The following is a 20895-nucleotide window of genomic DNA, read 5'->3' as shown; positions in this document are numbered from 1 at the left end:
TAAACGACATAAGCTTTCACTGTAAATGAACTCACGGGATAAAACCAAACATGTAATTAGAAAAATAATATGTCGTTAAACTACGAAGATCTGACTTAGAGAGCGTGGACAATTGTTGTGGGTGAACGGTTAATTTGGCTAAGAACCCACCAATAATAAAAACATATATGCCCAAATTGACCCCACGTGGTCACCTAAGGGCTCGAGAGGCTGACCCTTAAGGGTCCGCCAAGGAACACAGACCACGAGGGCTAGTCCTATTTGAGTTTCGACTATGATTGTACACTAAACATTAAGATTTTAAACGAGAAACGGTTTAAACATGTAATTCTCTCATATGAAGTATAGTCGGCCGAGCCTAAATAAATATCAAAGACTTATATATAATATTATCTTAAAATGTTTTTATTTTCTAAAATGGATAATGACAAAATAAAATAATGAATAAAGATGACGTGTCACTTTAAAGTTTAAAATGGATAACACTTTGTTAGTTATATTTTACCAAGTCTCTATCATGTGTGCGGTCCTCTCTCCATTGAAATCATCATAGAGACAGACTGAACCTCTACTCCAAGCAAGCTCCACTCAATTTCCGCCATTTTTACCCTGCATCACTCGATTTCGAAGTGATTAGTGCTGTGAAAATGCCGGTGTTTGCGATAAAATCGAGCTCAATTGCAGCTGTTTTCTCTATTTAACTGAGAACAATTTGTTGTTAGATCTTCTTACTGTTCGAATTGGGCTTGAAATCTTCATTTTGTTCATTTTGATTCTCAATGGCGACGACGTTAGGGATGTTTTTCTGTGCGATCCTTCTATCGGTGATTTTTGGCGCTGAATCGAAGTTCATGGTGTATAATACTTCGCAGACTGTTGTTCCTGGGAAGCTTAATGTTCACTTGGTTGCGCATACTCATGACGATGTTGGATGGTTGAAGACGGTTGATCAGTATTATGTTGGGTCGAACAATTCCATCCAGGTTTGTTTCTCTTCTGACCATTCGTTTGAAATGATCGTGAAATTGGATTTTTGAAATTTGACACCCCGCCCCCTTTTTTCAACGCAGGGAGCTTGCGTGCAGAATGTGTTGGATTCTGTGGTTTCAGCTCTACTGGCGGACAAGAATCGAAAATTTATATATGTTGAGCAGGCACGTTGTTCCTTTGTTTTAGTTCTGCAAATCAGTATCTGCGTAATAATCTTTGGGGTTATGAGGAAATAATCCATGACATTGGAAAGGAACAGCAATAGGAAAGAAAAGGGATGTTGTCGAGACATTTTTTTTTCTCTAGCTCTTCAGATGTTGAAAACTGACACATAATTTGGTGGGATTTCCCCATTCTTGCTTGTCTATTCCTTGATTACTGTTGCTACAGGATGAGTTTCAATGTTATATGCAGATAGGAAAATTATAGATTTATAAGGGTTATTTGGATTAGCACATAAAAAAAGATGAAAAAAAGAAAAACAAGGAACAGAAGGTGTGAGATCCCACATCGGTTGGGAGGAGAACGAAACATTCTTTGTAAGGGTGTGGAAACCTCTCCCTAGTAGACACGTTTTAAAACCTTGAGGGGAAGCCTGAAAGGGAAAGTCCAAAGAGAACAATATTTGCTAGTGGTGGGCTTGGACCGTTACAGAAGGGGATAGGAAACTTGTTAATCTTTTATTTCTTTCCGGAGTTGACAACTTGTAAAGGTATCATCAAAAGCAATGGTTTTTTTGTTTATTTATTACAATGTCTGGGAAATTCAAGAAGCATATCTCTATAGATTTGAGTGGATCGCTGAAGTGCATGATTTCCTGCCAATAGGCGTTGGGACTTGGGAGTGCTAGGTATTTGTGTACCTTCTCTAATCATATCTTATGTCACAAGTCAAATACATGGCCGTTAATATCACAGACTGGCGAAGTGGCAGTTAATTGGACGTTTTTTTTTTCTAAAATTCTTGATAAATCAAGTTTCTTCTTTAGGGCAATTTTTAAAAATATGGTTTGTTTTTTTAATATATTCCATCTTCTGCTTGCTAATATTTACACTTTTACTTGGTTTTTTTTTAATGCAGGCATTTTTCCAAAGATGGTGGAGAGATCAGAGTGAGATTGTACAGGATGTAGTCAAGAAACTAGTTGGCTCGGGTCAATTAGAATTCATGTATAACTATTGCTTTTCGTGTCCATGTTTGTAGCTCATGATCTTGTTGATATTTTCTTCTTCCTTTCAATGTAAATATTCGATATTATCATTTCGGTTTGAATTACTTAATTTTCCCAATGTAGAAATGGGGGCATGTGTATGCATGATGAGGCAGCAACACACTACATTGATATGATTGATCAAACAACCCTTGGGCATAGATTTATAAAGGAGGAATTTGGCGTTACTCCTACAGTTGGCTGGCAAATTGATCCCTTTGGCCATTCTGCTGTGCAGGCTTACCTATTGGGAGCAGAAGTAAGCTGCACTTTATTATATCAAGAAATCCTTTTTGAGGCAACAAAGAAAATTTTAAAATAAAAGTACATTTAGAACCACATTTCGAAGGGGAGCTTCAATGTGGAAATAATTCTCTATGCAGTATTGACAAGTTGCTGCTACTGTAGGTTGGATTTGATTCACTTTTTTTCGGCCGGATAGATTATCAAGACAGAGCCAAGCGTAAAATTGAGAAGAGTCTTGAAGTTGTTTGGCAGGGTTCTAAATCCCTTGGTTCATCTGCTCAGGTAACATTATGCGAGCAGTCAGTGTATAAGTAGATAAATGTTACTTTGTCTTCTAGTCTCAAATATGATGAGAATTTACAATTATTCATGATATGATATTTTAATTGTTTTACTTTCTTTAAAATATGTTTGAAGGATTCTGGTTACTTCATATTTGTGATTACCTTTTTGATTTTCACAGATTTTTGCTGGTGCTTTCCCTGAGAACTATGAACCTCCTTCTGGTTTCTACTTTGAAGTTAATGATGCTTCACCAATAGTTCAAGTAATCTTTTTTTTTATTCCCCTTAATTTACATATTCGGTAAATTATATAGTTATTATAACAGTTAATAATTGCGACACTAATTCCATCTCTGATATGAAGGATGATATTAACTTGTTTGATTACAATGTTCAAGATCGAGTGAATGACTTTGTTGCTGCTGCAGTAGCGCAGGTAACCAATTAAGTCAATTCTGTATATTAGGTAACATGGACTCTTTTTAGTGTGAAAAGTTATCCTTTTCATATCTTCTCACTTTTTCTTTGCTTGTTTTGGAAAACTATCTATTATCATGCATGTTACACTATTCCCATTGTTGTAGATATTTGGATTAAAAGTAATGATTGCGGTTGAAAGAAGATTTGACATTTTTTTCCTAAAATATTGTTGTAATGACGTAATTTTCCCCTTGAGTACACGTTGATTGTTAATTTTTCATTAATTAATAATGTAATATTCTCTTTTAAAATGTGTTGATTGTTGAATCTCAATTATTAAGCGTGCACTCTTTCACGTAATATGTTCATATTTACAAATATATCATAGTAGATCATCAGTACATGCTAATGTTAGCAAGAGTTGAGGTGCTTTTTGAGGCATTCTTTCTTTGTACTTTGATTTGAAGTTGGTTTTTTAATTTTTTTTTTCAAAGGAAAGAAAGTATATAATGTTGTAAATTGTAATTGAATCTCAATTTTTTTTATAGTGATTTCAAGAATTTAAAAATACTAGCACCAATGTGGTAATTTCGTTTTTTATGTTCTCCCTACTTTTTTCCTTTTTAATATTTTTGAACTACTTGTATTCTACTGTAACTTGCAATGTATTATCAGAGTAGCTTTGAATTGTATACTTTCTCACGTGCAAATTAACCATGTATATATTCCACATTGTATTCTTTGAACAAAGTTTTATTTGCTTAAATTAGAAAAATAAATTCCATGAAAGAATTAGGCAGACGAATCATAATAAAAACTAGTATAAGAATAAATAAATAACTAAAAACACACAAACACACATGTTCGACAGAGACATGCTATAATGTCATCTTGAGGTTTAACTATGAGGGAGTTCCACTTCACATTTGCAATCAATTTTGATGGATATGTGTCGATCAGAAGATGATTGAATCAACTTTTTTTTCCCCCTCAATATTTGCTCAACAATGGTGTTTGAACGATGCTAAAGTATAGTGGAGTTAGAAGTTGACAGGAAGAGTTGTATCCCACGTTGAAATTTTAATATGATTCAAAAGTCATCATATATGATTACTCATTTGTTGCATGTTGGATTATATAGTTGAAAGGTTCTCTTTTTTGTGCACTGTCACCCAGGGTGAGATCCATGGTTTGTTGATGATCTTTGACTCCTGCTGTCTTGTTTTGCTGTGCCACTTCTAAACGTGAATTATATAAATTTTGGTGTTCATAAGACGAGCAGTAGAATCAATTTGTCTTACTTTCTCTAACTTGAGTACACCTTAAAGGATTTGTTTGTCTCAGGGCACATGCAAACAAGAAGCTTTTTTTTTTTTTCCTTTTTGTTTAACGAGGTCATATTAATTGATGTTGACCATTTTGGGCTCAGGCAAACATAACTCGAACAAATCATATAATGTGGACAATGGGAACGGATTTCAAATATCAATATGCACACACCTGGTTCAGGCAGTTGGACAAGCTCATTCACTACGTGAACAAGGTATTATGACTTGTACTGAAAAATCTGTGTTAGATTTTTTTGCTATTGTAAGTTGCAATTTTATATTATAGGGCATCCCTTACTTTAAACTTGAAACGTATGGGCCTATTAGGAGATGAAGAGGCTGGTGCTAGGGAGGAGAAAACAAACATGATATATTTACTTTTAGATTGGTGTATTGTGTTGAGGTTTATTTATTATTTTTTTTTTTTATAAGAGACAATTTCATTGATGATTGAAATTTACTTACAAAAGGGATGTAATATTAATGGTGTTTACAAAAGACCTTCCCAATTTGCAATGAGGGAGGTATAACTACAGGAAGTAAAAATATTAGATAGTTTACACCAAGATATAAACTCTTGGTGTAAACTCTTTCAGCCTTTCTGAGTGATGCCTTACAGATCCCTCTCTTTTGTATTCTTCTTCCTTCCATGATATTTTGGAAATGGAAACGAATTAAAGCTTGTTTATGAGGATTGTCGCAATTGTTGACATCAAAGCACTTGGTGATGAGATAACGGGGATTATTTTGGGACTACAACACACACACATACACACACAAAACTTTTTATATGTTTTTTCATACTGATTTCATATTTGTGTGATTCCACGATGAGTGTGTAAGTGCTTTGGGTACATCAATTTTGACTATTTTTAGCTTTTCTATTGCTGATTTCACTGTACAATTCCAGGATGGACGTGTAAATGCTTTGTACTCTACTCCATCTGTTTACACATCTGCAAAATTTGCTACAAATAGTTCCTGGCCAGTCAAGACTGATGACTTTTTTCCGTAAGTTCGATCGAAGTTAAGTATGGATAATCTATTTTCGCAAATTCAATTTCTCTTAAAGTGGAAGATCTTCTGTATCAGCTATGCAGATCGAGTAAATGCTTACTGGACGGGATATTTCACAAGTAGGCCATCCATTAAGTACTTTGTCAGAATGATGAGTGGTTATTATCTGGTATCTGCGATGTAGCTCTGCAGTTACATTTACTACAAAACTTTGGGTTTAACATCAGTTGTGACTATAATGTTCTGTTGTTCCACCAGGCAGCAAGGCAACTGGAGTTTTTCATTGGAAGGAGTAGCACAGGCTCAAATACAGATTATTTGGCTGATGCCTTAGCAATTGCTCAACATCATGATGCAGTTACTGGTACAGAAAAGCAGCATGTGGCAAATGATTATGCAAAACGACTGTGGATAGGCTATAAGGAGGTATATAGTTGACTTTGTTCCAGAAATACTTTAGACCTTTGAGCTTAGTTTTGATCGACCAATCTACTCAACCGAATTTCTGCAGGCAGAGAAGTTAGTGGCATCTGCACTTGCTTGCTTAGTGGAGTCCACTCCATATTCTGAATGTGGTAACCCGACCACGAAGTTCCAGCAGGCAATGATCGCAACCACCTTTGGAACTTGATTTTGTTGTATTTTATCGTTTGGAAAGTTATCAAGGCATCTAGGTGTGGGGTTCAGGAATGTAAATGATAAAGCATGAAAAGGAGAGAAAAAGGATACTGAGAAAAGGAAATACGGCATCTAGAGTAAGTAGAGAGTGAGAAAGAGATTATAGAGGGAGGATAAGAACTCCTCTAAGATCTAGTTACAAAGGTCAAACATTTGCAGTACACCAAATAAAAGAAAAGTAATAAACTCAAAATTGTAGCTAAAATGGTCGTTTTCTAAATTTTGACTGTGTTCCCAAAATGAAGTTGATAATTTGTTTTCCTTCAATAGTTTTCAACTGGTTTTAACTGTTTATGAGCCTTCAGCTTGTTACTTATCAGTGCAATTGAAGAACTTTTCGCTCAAGTCTTTGTGTTGAAGTAAATTGATGGCGTTACTGTTAAATCTTAGGCCTACCAAAAATTTGTAGATCAAATCAGTTTTATCATTGTTCTCAAGTTCATTTCTATATAGTTGATCAAGTTACATCATTAGCCTTGATAAAGTCATTTGGCTTGTTCACTGAGCTTGTTTCTTTCTTTGGCTTTCTAGTGCCCCCTCCTGAATGTAAGCTATTGTCCTGCATCAGAACTTGATCTATCTCAAGGAAAAGATTTGGTACGGAACTTTTTAAAATTTCATATTCTAGTGTTTCTCTTAAATAGATATAACTCTATTCAGTGATCTTTAGTGCTCAATCTAATCTATTATTGTGTTTTTTAATCATATTTAGGTTGCTGTTATCTACAATCCTCTTGGATGGACTAGGAGTGATATCATACGAATACCTGTGAGTGCCACCACATTTCTCATTGAATATATGATTTTTTTTATCCTACTTGAATATTTTCATTGAGATCAAATGAAAGAAGACTAGGGGAATTAAGAAAAAACCAAATCCCGAAAAAAGAGTTCAATTAACCTAGAAAGTGGCTACTATTAAACAAAGTAAGATCTATAGGGTAATTACAAGAGGCTTCATACACGGAGGCTAGGGAGGTGTGTGAAATCTAACGAGGGACCACTCCTCACCCAAAGTTTTTCTTTTATATGTTTGTCATAAGCCATTCTTTTTTCTTCTTGTATTTTGGATATATTTGTGGACCAGGCAAGTGCATACATAGCACAGAAGTAATGGCTGAATTCCTGCACTACATGCATGTAGTATGTTTCCATGATAGTTTATTGGACGTATTTATGATCCATTCTTGAATCGTGAAGTAGTGGATGAATTATGGATTATAGAAGATGATACATGATGTTTTCTCCAAATGTCACCATCTGTCAGGACACAAATATGTGTGGGACTTTATCTTGAAACATGTTCTTGAATGATGATACACCTCTTTTTGAATGATTTCTTCATGTTATTATGTGTTTTCACGAGCATAAGGTTTCTTCATTCAGGGTACATAATGGAATAATGATTGTGTAAATTTTCTAAATATGTTCAATATTTTCTTTATCTTAAAATGTTATCCAAATCTTATTACGTCAACCTTTCTGGAATTTACTTATTTGTCTCCCATAATGCCTTGAATGTGAATCCTTGCCTTTTGACAATGTAGCCCTTTATTCTACAAGACCTGTTCCTGCTCCTTGGCCGGCGTTTGCACCTTCCAATTACTTTTCCATACAATATATATTACATCACCAATTTATTGGCACAATTTTTGGTTGCAATTTATAAATGGATACAGGTTATCAGCGAAGATGTTGCAGTTAAAGATTCTGATGGGAAAGTAATCGAGTCACAGCTCCTTCCTCTTGCTGATGCAAGCATGCGCTTGAGAAATTATCATGTAAAGGCCTACTTGGGTAGCATCCCTACTGCAACTCCAAAATTCTGGCTTGCGTTTCCAGTTTCAGTTCCACCATTTGGCTTCAGCACATATATTATCTCTTCCAGGAGGGAAGGTTGGTTTATATAGAGTTGTTTCATGTTTGAACTAAATTGTATATGGAAGTTGGAACACGATTGGAACTCATGTCATCGTCACTCTATTGGTGCAGGCATTAAGTCAATAAAATCTTCAATCCATACATTTCCGAGTGCTGAACTACCCACTTTTCAAGTCGGTAATGGAAACCTGCAGCTTAAATTTTCTGCGGATCAAGGAAAAATTATTTACGGCAACAGCAAGAGTAAAGTATGTAATCTAACCAACATTAAACTGTTACTATTATTTAATGCAGAAGTTCTTAAATCTTGAGTTCTCTATTTTTAGGCATGAAATGTGTGACCAAATAGCAGGTGTTTTTGGTTGGAAACAAAAACCCATAATAAGAGAGGAGTTTTTCTTTCTTGCTTTCTTTTTTCTAAAGTTTGTTAGTGCTTTAGGCAACTTGTGTGCACCTCAATAAATCTAACAAGACAACTCTTTGATCCTACTGCAAGGCTGACAAATGACCAGAAAACTCTTCCAGTCAACTTCTAATGGAATCAAGTAGACAATGTAACATCATCCAGATGCTAAACGAATAAGGACATCCACTAAATTGTCTAAAATTTCTATACATATTCTATAAAGTATGCCATTTCTCTTTGGCCAAATTCTCTATTGAAACACAGCTACCGTTTTGGACCAAAGAGGTTTTAACTTTCTCCTTGAACTGCTGCCCCTGAATTGCTTGCACCAGAAACTTGATAAAAATCCTTGTTATCTTCATTAAAGAAAAGCCCAAGTGTTATTTTGTCTACTATTGAAGTTTATTTTGTATAATAATATTATGCAAAGACAGTGAACTGTTCTTCATTTTCACCCCTCTTCTTGAAAAAAAGATAAGAAAGAAAGGAAGAACCGGCGGGGTTTTGTAGCTGAAATACTACTTTTAATCATTGAAGGTTGATGAATTGGTTGAGCAATCATACAGCTACTATTCAGGATATGATGGCAGTCGTGACAAAGCTCCGCAGGTAGACTGTGTTATTTGGAAGTGTTTATTGTTTTATTTCAGTTATTTGGATTCTAACTTGAAAATTGGTATTGGTTACCCCATATGAATTTTGTAAATACTAGTTGTTAACAATTAAATTTTCAGAACGCCGGGGCCTATATTTTCCGTCCAAACGGGACATTTCCCATAGCACCCAATAAACAGGTATATTTTATCCCTAAAAATATGGGATTTAACAACAGTCATAATTCTCATGAAAGAAAAATCTTTTCTTCAAATTTTCAGGTTCCCTTGACAGTTATGCGAGGTCATTTGGTGGAAGAAGTACATCAACAGATAAATCCCTGGATATATCAGGTTATATTCTTTATATTAGTGGTGAATATTAGTTGTCCATGTTCATGATAATAATAAATAAATGATCTTGTTTCCGTTTTTCCTTTTCTTATTTAATAATCCATGTTCATGATATATCAGGTAATATTGACAAATGAAAATTCTCTTGGGTCACTCTCGTTGTTAAATTGAAGCTTTGGAGCGGAAGTCATCATATAATGTTTTACACACACGGTGATTAATATTTTGAGTTATTGCTACTTTGACATTTGCAGGTAACCAGACTTCAAAAGGAAAAAGACCACGTTGAAGTTGAATTTACTGTAAGCTTACTGCACCATCTCTTGTACTCTTATTTTGAGCAAGCAGGCAACGTAGCAAATGCAAAAGATAAGAGTGCATGACAGAGTGCCTAATTTATTCTGTATATGCTGTTCAATGTTATTTGAAATATTTATTAATATCCATGAATTAATTATCTAATCAAATTTGATTAAGTACAATAGTAATTGTATGAACTTTACAAAAGTATTCATAATGCAGGAACTAGATATTATCATGAGTAACATAATGATAAATACATTTATTTTATTAATAATTTAGAAAAGTAGTGCGTTGTTATTTATTCCTATTAACTAATAAAATCTAATGTGATAATAATTGAATGTCAATGTTATCTTAGCTAAATGTCTTAACTGAACCAAGAAAAAAAAAAGAGTTTTTGGTTTCATTTGAACTCATCAATCTAATTACTGCTTTGTATTTTTCACGATCAATTCAACTATATTCATATATGCACATACTTCTTTGTATTTGTTTTCATCATGCATCCTATTTCTGAAGTGTCCCCCAACTGCCCAAACAAACACCCTTCATGTTAGTAAATTTCAGCATCTAATACCGCTGCTAACTATATGCGTGCCTTTTAGGTTGGGCCTATACCTATTGATGATGGAATTGGCAAAGAGGTAGCCACTCAAATTACTACTGCTATGAAAACCAACAAAACATTTTATACAGATTCCAACGGCAGAGATTTTATCAAAAGGGTATGACGTCAGCTTATTTCTTTTTCACTTTATAGCACTTTTAGAATTGACGTAACCGCAATATAAGAATTTTTACCCGCATTGTAATTACTTGGTGCTCCTTGATTGAGTTGATATGGAGTTGTCTGGAGAGTGATGATTTCCTTGATTGAGTTGATATGAACCTCTGATTACTTGATTTCGATATCATTTAATCATTCATTCTTGCAGATTCGTGACTATAGAGCAGACTGGAACCTTGAAGTGAACCAGCCTGTTGCGGGAAATTATTATCCTGTAAGTGCTTTTATTCCCGTGGCCTTTTTGGAGCATTTTCTTCTGTAACAATATCCATTTTATAGCATTATTTACTAAAACCACTCTATCCTATAGGACTCGTACATCAGATGCTATTATATGACTCCAATGAATAGAATAGCGATGAGTGTTTTCTCTCTGAATCCTTCTTCAATCTTCGTTAGACTGTATTATATTAGAGCGTAAGGCTGTACTAAAAAAAGGTTAATTATAAATTTGGTCCTATGGTTTTGAAAAGGTTAGAATGTAATTCTTGTGATTTTAGATGTTAGAATTAGTTCCTTTGGTTGAAAAAACCCTGCTAAATACTCGATCTCTACTAATTGGATATGAGACTGAATGAAAGGAAGCACTATGGGAGAAAAGAGGAAAAAGTCCGTATAACTAGTAACCACATGCTTGACTCAAACATATGGTCTCAATTATGAGAAGGCCTCTATGTACACCACCTCAGTAGCCAAAATGCAGCGAATCGAGATTAGCCTTTCTCCAATTAGAGGTTTCAAATGTCTTCCTGGATGAGGATCTACAAATAGAAGTTTACATGAGCTCTCCACCCTGTTTTATACCGGAGGAGGAGAACAAGAGAGGTCAATTGAAGTAGAAACCAAACGACAGGACCAAGAATCTGTGATCGATCTGAAGAACCATTTCTAGATACGATTCTGCTTTCCCTTCGTACTATCGAGATTCTTTCCCCTCTTTCTTTTGACACTTAAGAAAAAAATGGTGAGAATGAGGATCACTTTGGAACTCGTTGAGAATGTGCATTTTAGGATTGGATCTAAACACTCTCCATCATGTTTTGAATCCTTCGACCATGAGGGAGTCTTTTGGTAGTCATGTGAAGCTTAACTTGTTTTAGCAGCTATGTGATGGTTTGACATTCATGGTAAGTTCAGGAGTTGGGCGAAGCGATAAAACCTATTTATAAGGATTTTATTAAACCATAAAGACTATTTATGAGGTTCTATCAAACTTTTATGACAAAAATTTGAACTTTTAAAACCATGAGACAAAGTACTTTTTCCAAATCAAGGACCAAATATGTAATTTTCTTTCTAAAAAAATGAAGGTGTATATGAGCCAGATAAGGTAATTGCTGACAGAATATCTGTGAATTTCATGCTTGTAGATGAATATGGCTTCTGATCTTATCCTCGTTTCTCCTTAGTCTCACATTAAATTTGCACTGTATTGTTGTTTAATCAAGTAAATTGGCCTTTCAGATAAATCTTGGGATCTATACGCAAGACGATAAGAAAGAATTTTCAGTTTTGGTAGATCGTGCGCTTGGGGGGTCCAGCCTAGTTGATGGGCAGTTGGAGTTGATGCTTCACAGGTGCTAGTTATATTTTTAAAAAAAGTATAGTTCTTTTTTTCTTCTAATATTCATGCTATGAACTGCTGGAGATCTGCCTAAGCAATTTGATAGTTTACTTGATTGATATAATTACAACTCCCCACATAGCTGATTGACACTGGGAAATTTTTCTTTATGCAAAATATATTTGTCGGGCCTAATTTATGTTCTTTTTACTTGTAGGAGGCTATTACTAGATGATTCAAGAGGTGTTGCAGAGGCTTTAAATGAAACAGTTTGTGTTAATAATGAATGCAGAGGACTAATAGTAAGTACTCGCACCTAACTCTTCAAAATATATGGACGTAGAGGTGACATTAATTGATCGGATGCACAAAACAGGATGATCCTCTCTCTCCTTTCTTGGCTCCACCCTCCCACTCCTTTCCACCTCACCAAAAGCCAAGCCTGACCTCTCACCATCACCGTACACTCCCCATCGACGATGGTGACGACACCTACACTTGAGAAGATCTCAACCATCATTGAAAGGAAGAATTACTCGATAGAAATTGACAGTAGATATAGAGGAAGCAGAGTTAGGATATTGGAAATTACTTAAGACAGGGCATTCTTCATATCCTTGCATTGAGAAACCTTTAAATGTTTGGTAGGCCTTTCAAACATTGCTTTCTGCATCGCTGAACCATAAGTTCGTTGAGGAGGAACGTTTTGCCAAACAAACCATTTGAGTGGCAAAAATAACCAACAATAAGGGTACCGTAGCTGAAATTACTCTTATCAACAATGATGGTCTCAACGAATTTTTTGCTCCTGTTGGTGAAGAGAGAAAGGGTTGAGAAGCCTTTATAAGCTTTTATCTAACTACGCATCTGCTCCTTCATTAAAAAACGGTACAGCTATCCAAACATGCCCGACCTCTAACTAGAAAGATATCCATTAAACACACACCCAATGCCATCTACCAACCAAAAATCCCTCCTCCTCCACCTTTCATTATCCCCACCGAACCAGTGTCCTCGGCTGTCCCACGTGGCTCTTACAAACATGCCCTCATCGCTGATTGTAAACTAGCTGTGGCCCTTTCCTCTGCCCACCAAGCCAAAACTCCATTGTGTAATTCTTATGGGGTTGGATTAAGGTAAAATAATTTCCTCATGACCGCTGGGACCGCTGGGACCATGATAGTTTGGCGATGCTTGTGGAGGGCTTATTGAAATTGCCGAGAAGACCATCTCTCTGATCGATTTAGTGGAAGCAAGTAACATTAATAAATTTATGAAACAAATGAACCAAAATTAACAACCTGATCATATTAATTAGGTAAATCAAACTAACTAATATAATTGTTCTTTTTCTCACATCAACCACAATCTCTGTCAGTTATCTTCCTCTTTTATTCATTTTGCCTTTGTTCTTCCTCTCTGCTTTGCTGTCCCGTACCACTTTTTAGTACTCACTTCTTACATTATGCTGTACAGATTCAAGGAAAACTATATTACAGAATTGATCCTTTAGGAGAAGGTGCAAAATGGCGTCGTTCGTTTGGTCAGGAGATCTATTCTCCACTTCTTCTAGCCTTTGCTGAACAGGTGAATATTGGAGGAAGGGAAAAGGAGAAGTTATAATATGATTATATTAACCTTTGAAAGTAATTAACCTGCAGGATGGAGATAATTGGGCAAAATCTCATAAAGTTACTTTCTCTGGAATTGACTCATCATACAGTTTACCCAAAAATGTTGCTGTTATAACTTTACAGGTAACTATGATTTTTTTTATTGGTTTGTTCCCTTCTCAACCTGTAGACTGCTGCAACACACATCTTTTTTTTTTTTTCTTTTTTATGAGAACGAGTGAATTCTTCAAACCCTTCTTCATAACATATCTTCAGTTTCTTGTGCTTTATTTTTTCTTTTATAATCATTGCTCTAATTTTAAACAGGAAATCCATGATGGAAACATTCTACTTCGATTGGCTCATTTATACGAGGTGCTAATCTATCCATTCTCTCAGGAAGTAGTTTCACTTTCTCTTGGTCTAATACTGGCTATAAGTTTTGTTTGAGTTTTTTTTTTTTTTTTTTTTTTTTTTTTTCCTTGTTAAACAAGAAACAAAACTTTTGATTGATGTAATGAAAGAAGCTAATGCTAAAAAAATACAAACTCGACAAGGGAGTGAAAAAGCAGAAAACTAAAGAAAACCGTAGAGGAAAACATAACATAAGACTTGATCCTTTTCTAGAGCCCGAAATCCAATCAAATTTACTTGATCCATAAGCAGTTTAGGGTTTAGGGTTTAGTGAAGTTTTGCTTGATTACTTGATTATAATCTTGCTTTAGAATGACATGCAAATATTTGTGCTTTATTTATGAACTTGAGTATATTCAATTGACATCTGAATGAAATTTTAGAAAGAACGGGCTGGGGAAAAAACTGAGAAATTTTTAAGTTAAAACTCTTCTGCCAACTTCTCCATCCACTTAGGCCAGTGGTAAAACCTTTGCATCCAGATTGTTATGTTGGGGTTCATTTGTTGAAATTGTCCAAAATATCTATGCTACTTTTAAGAGAAAGCATCTGTTAATCTGGGATGTAAAGTTTGAGAAAATCTGCTGTATGATTTAATCATCATTAAACGATGAATCTATTATGTTTGCTGTTGTTTATCCCAAGTACTAATTTGCTTTGTTGGCTTTATCAAAATGGAAAAGGCTGGAGAGGAAAAGGAACATTCAGTGATTTCTAGAGTAGAACTAAAGAAGCTATTTCCAGGAAAGGAGGTATAAGCAACAGAGATTCTTAACTAGTTTGCTAATCATTTAGCTTCTTCTATAACATCTTATGGCTTTCCCCATTCATTTCAGATCAAGAAGGTAACAGAAATGAACTTGTCTGCTAACCAAAAAAGAACAGATATGGAGAAGAAACGAAAGGTCTGGAAGGTAGAAAATGGTTCAAATGAAGTTGGAGTTAAGAGAGGAGGGCCTGTAGATCCTAAAAGGTTAGTGGTGGAACTTTCTCCTATGGAAATCCGGACCTTTGTCATTGATTTGGGTGAGGAGCTGCTCAACCGCAAATTTCTTTTTGATGCTTAATACTCTGAAGTTCATGGCCTCTGGTCTGCGTTTTAGCTTTGTTTTCCTTTTATTTGGGAATTCAGGTTAACCTTTCAGTTTGCTACTGAACGGGAAAATTTAGAAAGAAATATAAATAATTTGAGAGGTTAACCTTTACTGTATGCCAGGCCTCATGTTCATCATGAGAGAAGGCAGTTCCTTGAGTGGTTCAGTCCTGTAAATAATACACGTGAACTATTTGACGATGAATCTCAAGTTCAGAGAGTTATCGTTCAACTTTCATTTTTTTTTCGAGTTTGACTAATAATGCGCCAAAAGTTATCGTAATTTAGCAATAATTAGTATGTACTTCTTGTTAGATGAACACGACTCTACTCTCCACAATGGTATGATATTGTCCACTTTGAACATACCCAAAAGGCCTCTTACCAATAGAGAGAGTATTCTTTGATTATAAACTCATTATCATTCCCTAAATTAGCCATTCCCTAAATTAGCCAATGTGGGACTTTCATTTTCATCATCCAACACCTCCTCTTAATCGAGGTTCGACTCCTATTCTTTTGGAGTCCTTTGTTCGACATTTGAGGATTTACCAATCTATTCACACGACTAAGTTTAGGGCATGACTCTGATACCATGTTAGACGAACACGACTCTCCACAATTGTATGATATTGTTCATTTTGAGCATACCCAAAAGGCTCCACAATTGTATGATATTGTTCATTTTGAGCATACCCAAAAGGCCTCATACCTGCTTCCCAAAAGGTCTCTTACCAATAGAGAGAGTATTCTTTGATTATAAATTCATGATCTTTCCCTAAATTAGTCAATGTACGACTTTCATCGTCCAACACTTTTTTGTTTGAGGTACGAGGTTTAAAGTTTTATATCTTACATTTGTTGTACTCAAATATATATTTAAGAACAGGAGGATTCATATTTTTGACTTATTGGTCGACGGCTGGACTATAATGTAATATTAAGGGTTTTTTTTTTTTTTTTTTTTTTTTGAAGTTTTAAAAAAAATCTAAGCATATTAATCAAACTTTTTTTTTTAATGAAATAAAGTATTAATTGTTTCAATTTGAAACGAAAGATTTTATTTTTATTTTAAATTTTAAGGATATTTTATTTTGTTTGAAAATGGTTTGATACCCATTTTATTTTTTGTTTCTCGTTTTTTTTTTTTTAATTATTCTTGTTTTTTTTTTTCCTTCCTTATTTTGAATTTTAATCCAAATTTAAAAAATAAAATATATATTTTTAAAATTTTCAAAATCTTGTTTTTTTTTTTTTTTTTTTTGTTTTGTTTTTTTTTTTTTTTTTTTTTTAAAATTGAAGTGTGTAGAAAACCAATAAAGTTAAATGTGAAAATACTATTTATTATAGCATTTATAAGTTTTAATTTAAAAAATAAAAAATAATAAAATTGTTATTAAATAGGGTATATAAATTCTATTTACTTTAATCTTATAAAATATTTCTAAAGTAATAATAAATAAATAAATAAATAATAATAATAATTAAAAAAAAAAAGCAATGTTCATAAATTATAAACTTAACTTTTAAAACTTATTTTGAAATATTTATAAAAATTGCATATCAAAACTTTCATGAATTAAAATACAAAATACTTATAACTAACGACATCTTCAATATTATTTTATCGATTAATTTTAACATGCTAAACGTTTTAAACAATACACTAAATTTAAATTACAAATCGTTTCAGTTTAATCTCGATGATCTCGAATACTTATTTTCGTTCTTTTCGATGTCGGATCTCGAATACGTCTTCTCAAACCTTTTTGAGTCATCATTCTTAGGTGAGATCTCTATTTTTTGGCCGAAAACCTATACATAATTTACAAGCGCGTTATGGATTTTGATAACATATCAAATAAATACAGAGTACTATCGTGACGTTATCTGATAAGAACGCTCGCTTTCAAACTTTTTTTTTTTGTCTAATAAAAAATTTCATAAATCATATTCGAAATATTATTCTTTCTCATGTCGTTTTCGGCCAGAAGATAAAAGAAAAGAATTGGTGGATAGATAACAAAGAATTATAAAATAATAATACTTAGAGACGAAGCCTTTCGATTGTCCTTTGCCCGAAAATATTGAGGTCGAGACCGATATCAATAAAATATCAACATCCATAAATATTCACGTAAATAAAAGAATAATTAAAGCTAATAATTATATATTTTTTAAATTCCAAAAAAATCAAATAACGAAAATTATTATTATTATTATTATTATTATTTTGTGGTCTAAAAAAAACATAAATAAATATTCATTGATTAATTAAAATCAAGTGGCCTCGTAAATCCGTGAATGCGACGGAATGCCACGTATGCCCTAGGGACCTGAATAATATTTTTGTGTAAATTAGATAAATTATTTTAATTTTGTAAAAAAATCTAATATTTTAATAATCACATTATTTGTCCTCCAGAATTTATTTATTTATATTTAAAAAAATATTTATTATTATAATTATTATTATATCCAAGACGTGGGGTTAGTTTTATGGTCGATTATTATTTTATTTTTATTTTAAAAAATATTCTTTTATTCTTTGACTTTTTACACAAAGTCAAATCTTAATGAATCTTTTGACTTTTCTTTAAGTGAATGGTTTGTTTAATAAAAAATATATATTCAGTTATAAAGGTGAATAAAAATAAATAAATAAATAAACAAAAGTCATTTAAATAATAATTTGGGGAAAATGTTTTTTTTTTTTGGAATAAAATAAAATTTTTCTATAACTATTTTTTAAATAATAGAATAATGAAATTTAAGCAAGCATATAAAAAATGAAAATTTTAATTGTAATATAGTATAAAATAAAATATTAAAATATTAAATAATTTTAAAATGGCTAAAATCATTTTTTCTATATTTAAAATTACGTTTAAATGAGAAATTATAACATAAAATTTATTTTTAATAAATAAAAGAGAGAAAACATAGTTTGGAATATATATATATATATATATAAAGACGTTAAAAGTTGGGGAAAATTATTTTTAAAAATAAATGAAGAGATTAATTAAAAATAATTTAGAGAAAAAAATAATAAAAAATGAGAGACTTTTGGAATTTTCCAAATATGACTTATTTTCCATTTTAAGATATAATATATTTTATTTTATATTATTTAAACAAGCTTAAAAAAGAATTTTTTACTTTTCTTTTTGTCATTCTTTTTTTTTTTTGGACCATTTTTTATATATATTAAAATTATTAAATAAAAGATTCTAAAATCTCTGTGCATATCTTCAATTTTCTCACTAATTAATGAATGATTTAAATAAGTGTATTAATAAAATAATTAATTTAGAATAATATATATTATCAACGTTTTAAGAGTTTTTCAGTGATTTAAAAAAGTAAATTATATTTAAATAAATATAATTTAGAATAATATATATTATAAAAAAACGTTTTTAATAATTGAAACCAAAAAATAAAATGGAAATTATATTTACATAGTTTTTTTGTTGGGAAAATTTTAACATTAATTATTATTTTTAATTATTTTTGTTTAGAGTAAAAGAAATATATTCTTATTTTTTAGAGTAAAAAAACGTTTTGTTGCCGCCGAAAACGACAGGCAATGTTTTGACAAATTAACCAAATTGTTCGCATAAATTACAAATCATGCCACTGACCTCAAAATCCTATTCTACCCAGTCCTGTCATTTTCGTTTCGTGACAGGACCCATATCCACCGTCAATTTTCCAATCTCAAAAAATTTAAGAAGCACGAGAATAGAATTATCCACTTTAAAGTTTTTGTGGTTTTCTCTTTTAATTTTTAAAAAATGGCTCGTAATAATATTTTTTTATTTATAAATTCATAATATTTTTTTTAATTTGTTCGTTTGAAACTATTAATCTCAATTTGTACGGGTTGATTTCAGTCGGAAAAAACTAACCGTCTAGCTTAAAATTTCGAGATAGTTTGATTAGTGACCCGAATAATTCGAATTGAGTATACAACCCAACTATTAGTGACCCGAGTAATTCTAATTGAGTATACAACCCAACTTGACCTCCTATTTTTTAGTTGGGTTCGAACAATCCTCAAAATTTTGGTTGATTGGATCTATGACTCCATCGATCAATTTACCACCCGACTTAGACCTTCTATTTTTTGGTTGAGTTAAGTAATAATCTTATTTTCAAGTCGGTTTAGTTAATTCGCCTAATTTTCAATTTTTAAAAAGAAAAAAATCATTTGTTTTATTCTTCACGTCCCCGGTCATTAGATAGGAATCCGAAAATGAAGAGAGAAACAAAGAATATTACTACGATATAAATAAATAGTTTTTGAGTAAGCACTGCACAATCTCGAAGATCATTTTAAAAAAAAAAAAAAAATAGATTCTCTATCTTAACCTGTTTTGACACAGTAAGTTATTTCTAGAAAATAAATTTGAAAAATTTAACCCTGACATAAAAATACTATTAAGATTTAATATAAATAAATAATAAATAATTACTTCTTAACAATTTTATTGTATTAATTAATTTCCAACACTTAATTATTCTTAATTAGTTTGTTTTTATTAAGTAAAATTATTTAAAAATAATAATTATTATTTTTAATTCTTTAATAAGTATATTATAAACAACCTACCATATTAATAATTATTTTTAAGTAAATAATTTTAATAAAATTGTACACGTGTTATATTTAAAAAATTAAATATCATATATTATTTTAAATGAGATTATCTTATAATTTATTAACCAAACAATAAAAATCATTAAAAAAAATTAAAATTATACGTAACATAAACGAAATTATCTACATGGAAAATACGAAAAATAAGAAAAACGAATAATAAAAGGATGAGAAGAGACTAAAATTAATTATATAAATAAATGAAAAAAAAATTTAGAGGGAAACAAAATGATTATAGGATAAGAATAATTTTAAAAATAAGAAAAATAAAGAAAAAGAAAATAAATAATAATAATAAAAATAATATAGCAAGGTTTATTTTAATGGGCATATTTTTAAAGAATAAAAATGATTTTTTAATTAATTTAGCATTTGAGTGGAGAAAATAAAATCGACAATTAAAATAAATAAAAATATTAAGAAAATAATATTTAAACAAATTTAATTATAATATTATTTTGTTGCTACCAACAAAAACACACGTCACTATCCTCTTTACTAATGAGTGGCTCATAAACCATAGGAAATAAATGTTCAATTTATAGTTGGAATTTTTGCATTAAATATTTCACAATTAATTAACTTACAATTTATTATTATTCTTATTTCCTAAATTTTTTATTTTATTTTTTTATTCATGTTAATTAAAATATTGTGGAGGTGTATATAAAAATTTAATAGTAAACGAGCCTATGGTCGAACAATAACTAAGAATTAAAATATTATTTTAATAATTTTTTAGATCTGGTTGGAAGATGTATACCTTAACGAATTGAGTTATACTCGGAAGTAACATGTTCGGTAATATTTTTTAAAAACAGTGATTTTTGTGAAGTGTTTTTCTGGCACGAACGAGTTAATTTCGAGACGGGAGTGAGTTTAGATGTGACAAAAGTGAATTCAGAAAAATAATCTCGACCGTTTCAAGTCCGTTGCCTTAAACATTACTTGCCTTTACAGAGTCGACATATTATTATATGTACTCGTTAAAATAGAGGTGTTCATATAACAAAAAATCCCGACCAACCCATTTTATCGAATCCAAACC

The 20895-nt window shown here is 31.9% G+C and overlaps 1 protein-coding gene across 1 annotated transcript; it reads left to right on the top strand.

Annotated features, from left to right (window-relative positions):
* Positions 1-506: 506 nt before the first annotated feature.
* On the top strand, positions 507-15413 carry LOC111800481 (putative alpha-mannosidase At5g13980). Its single transcript, XM_087125249.1, has 29 exons — positions 507-983; positions 1071-1154; positions 2071-2159; positions 2285-2459; positions 2609-2728; positions 2910-2993; positions 3095-3166; positions 4580-4693; positions 5389-5489; positions 5571-5664; positions 5754-5921; positions 6007-6096; positions 6705-6770; positions 6886-6942; positions 7853-8069; positions 8166-8302; positions 8998-9069; positions 9195-9254; positions 9336-9407; positions 9662-9709; positions 10316-10435; positions 10646-10711; positions 11962-12074; positions 12279-12363; positions 13538-13648; positions 13723-13818; positions 14002-14049; positions 14772-14840; positions 14925-15413. The coding sequence occupies exons 1-29, from the start codon at positions 780-782 to the stop codon at positions 15153-15155; spliced, it is 3063 nt and encodes a 1020-aa protein (XP_086981375.1). The 5' UTR covers positions 507-779; the 3' UTR covers positions 15156-15413.
* Positions 15414-20895: the final 5482 nt, after the last annotated feature.

The sequence above is a fragment of the Cucurbita pepo genome, chromosome 1 (assembly GCF_057944985.1).
Source record: "Cucurbita pepo subsp. pepo isolate OVF chromosome 1, ASM5794498v1, whole genome shotgun sequence".
In the NCBI taxonomy this organism is placed as follows: Eukaryota; Viridiplantae; Streptophyta; class Magnoliopsida; order Cucurbitales; family Cucurbitaceae; genus Cucurbita; species Cucurbita pepo.
This window is presented reverse-complemented; position numbering and strand designations above follow the sequence as displayed.

Coding starts and splice junctions, on each gene's coding strand:
- LOC111800481 (XM_087125249.1), top strand. CDS start 780: ATGGCGACGACGTTAGGGATGTTTTTCTGTGCGATCCTTCTATCGGTG. Junction 2,994..3,094: donor ATGCTTCACCAATAGTTCAA/GTAATCTTTTTT, acceptor TCTGATATGAAG/GATGATATTAACTTGTTTGA. Junction 13,649..13,722: donor TTCTAGCCTTTGCTGAACAG/GTGAATATTGGA, acceptor ATTAACCTGCAG/GATGGAGATAATTGGGCAAA.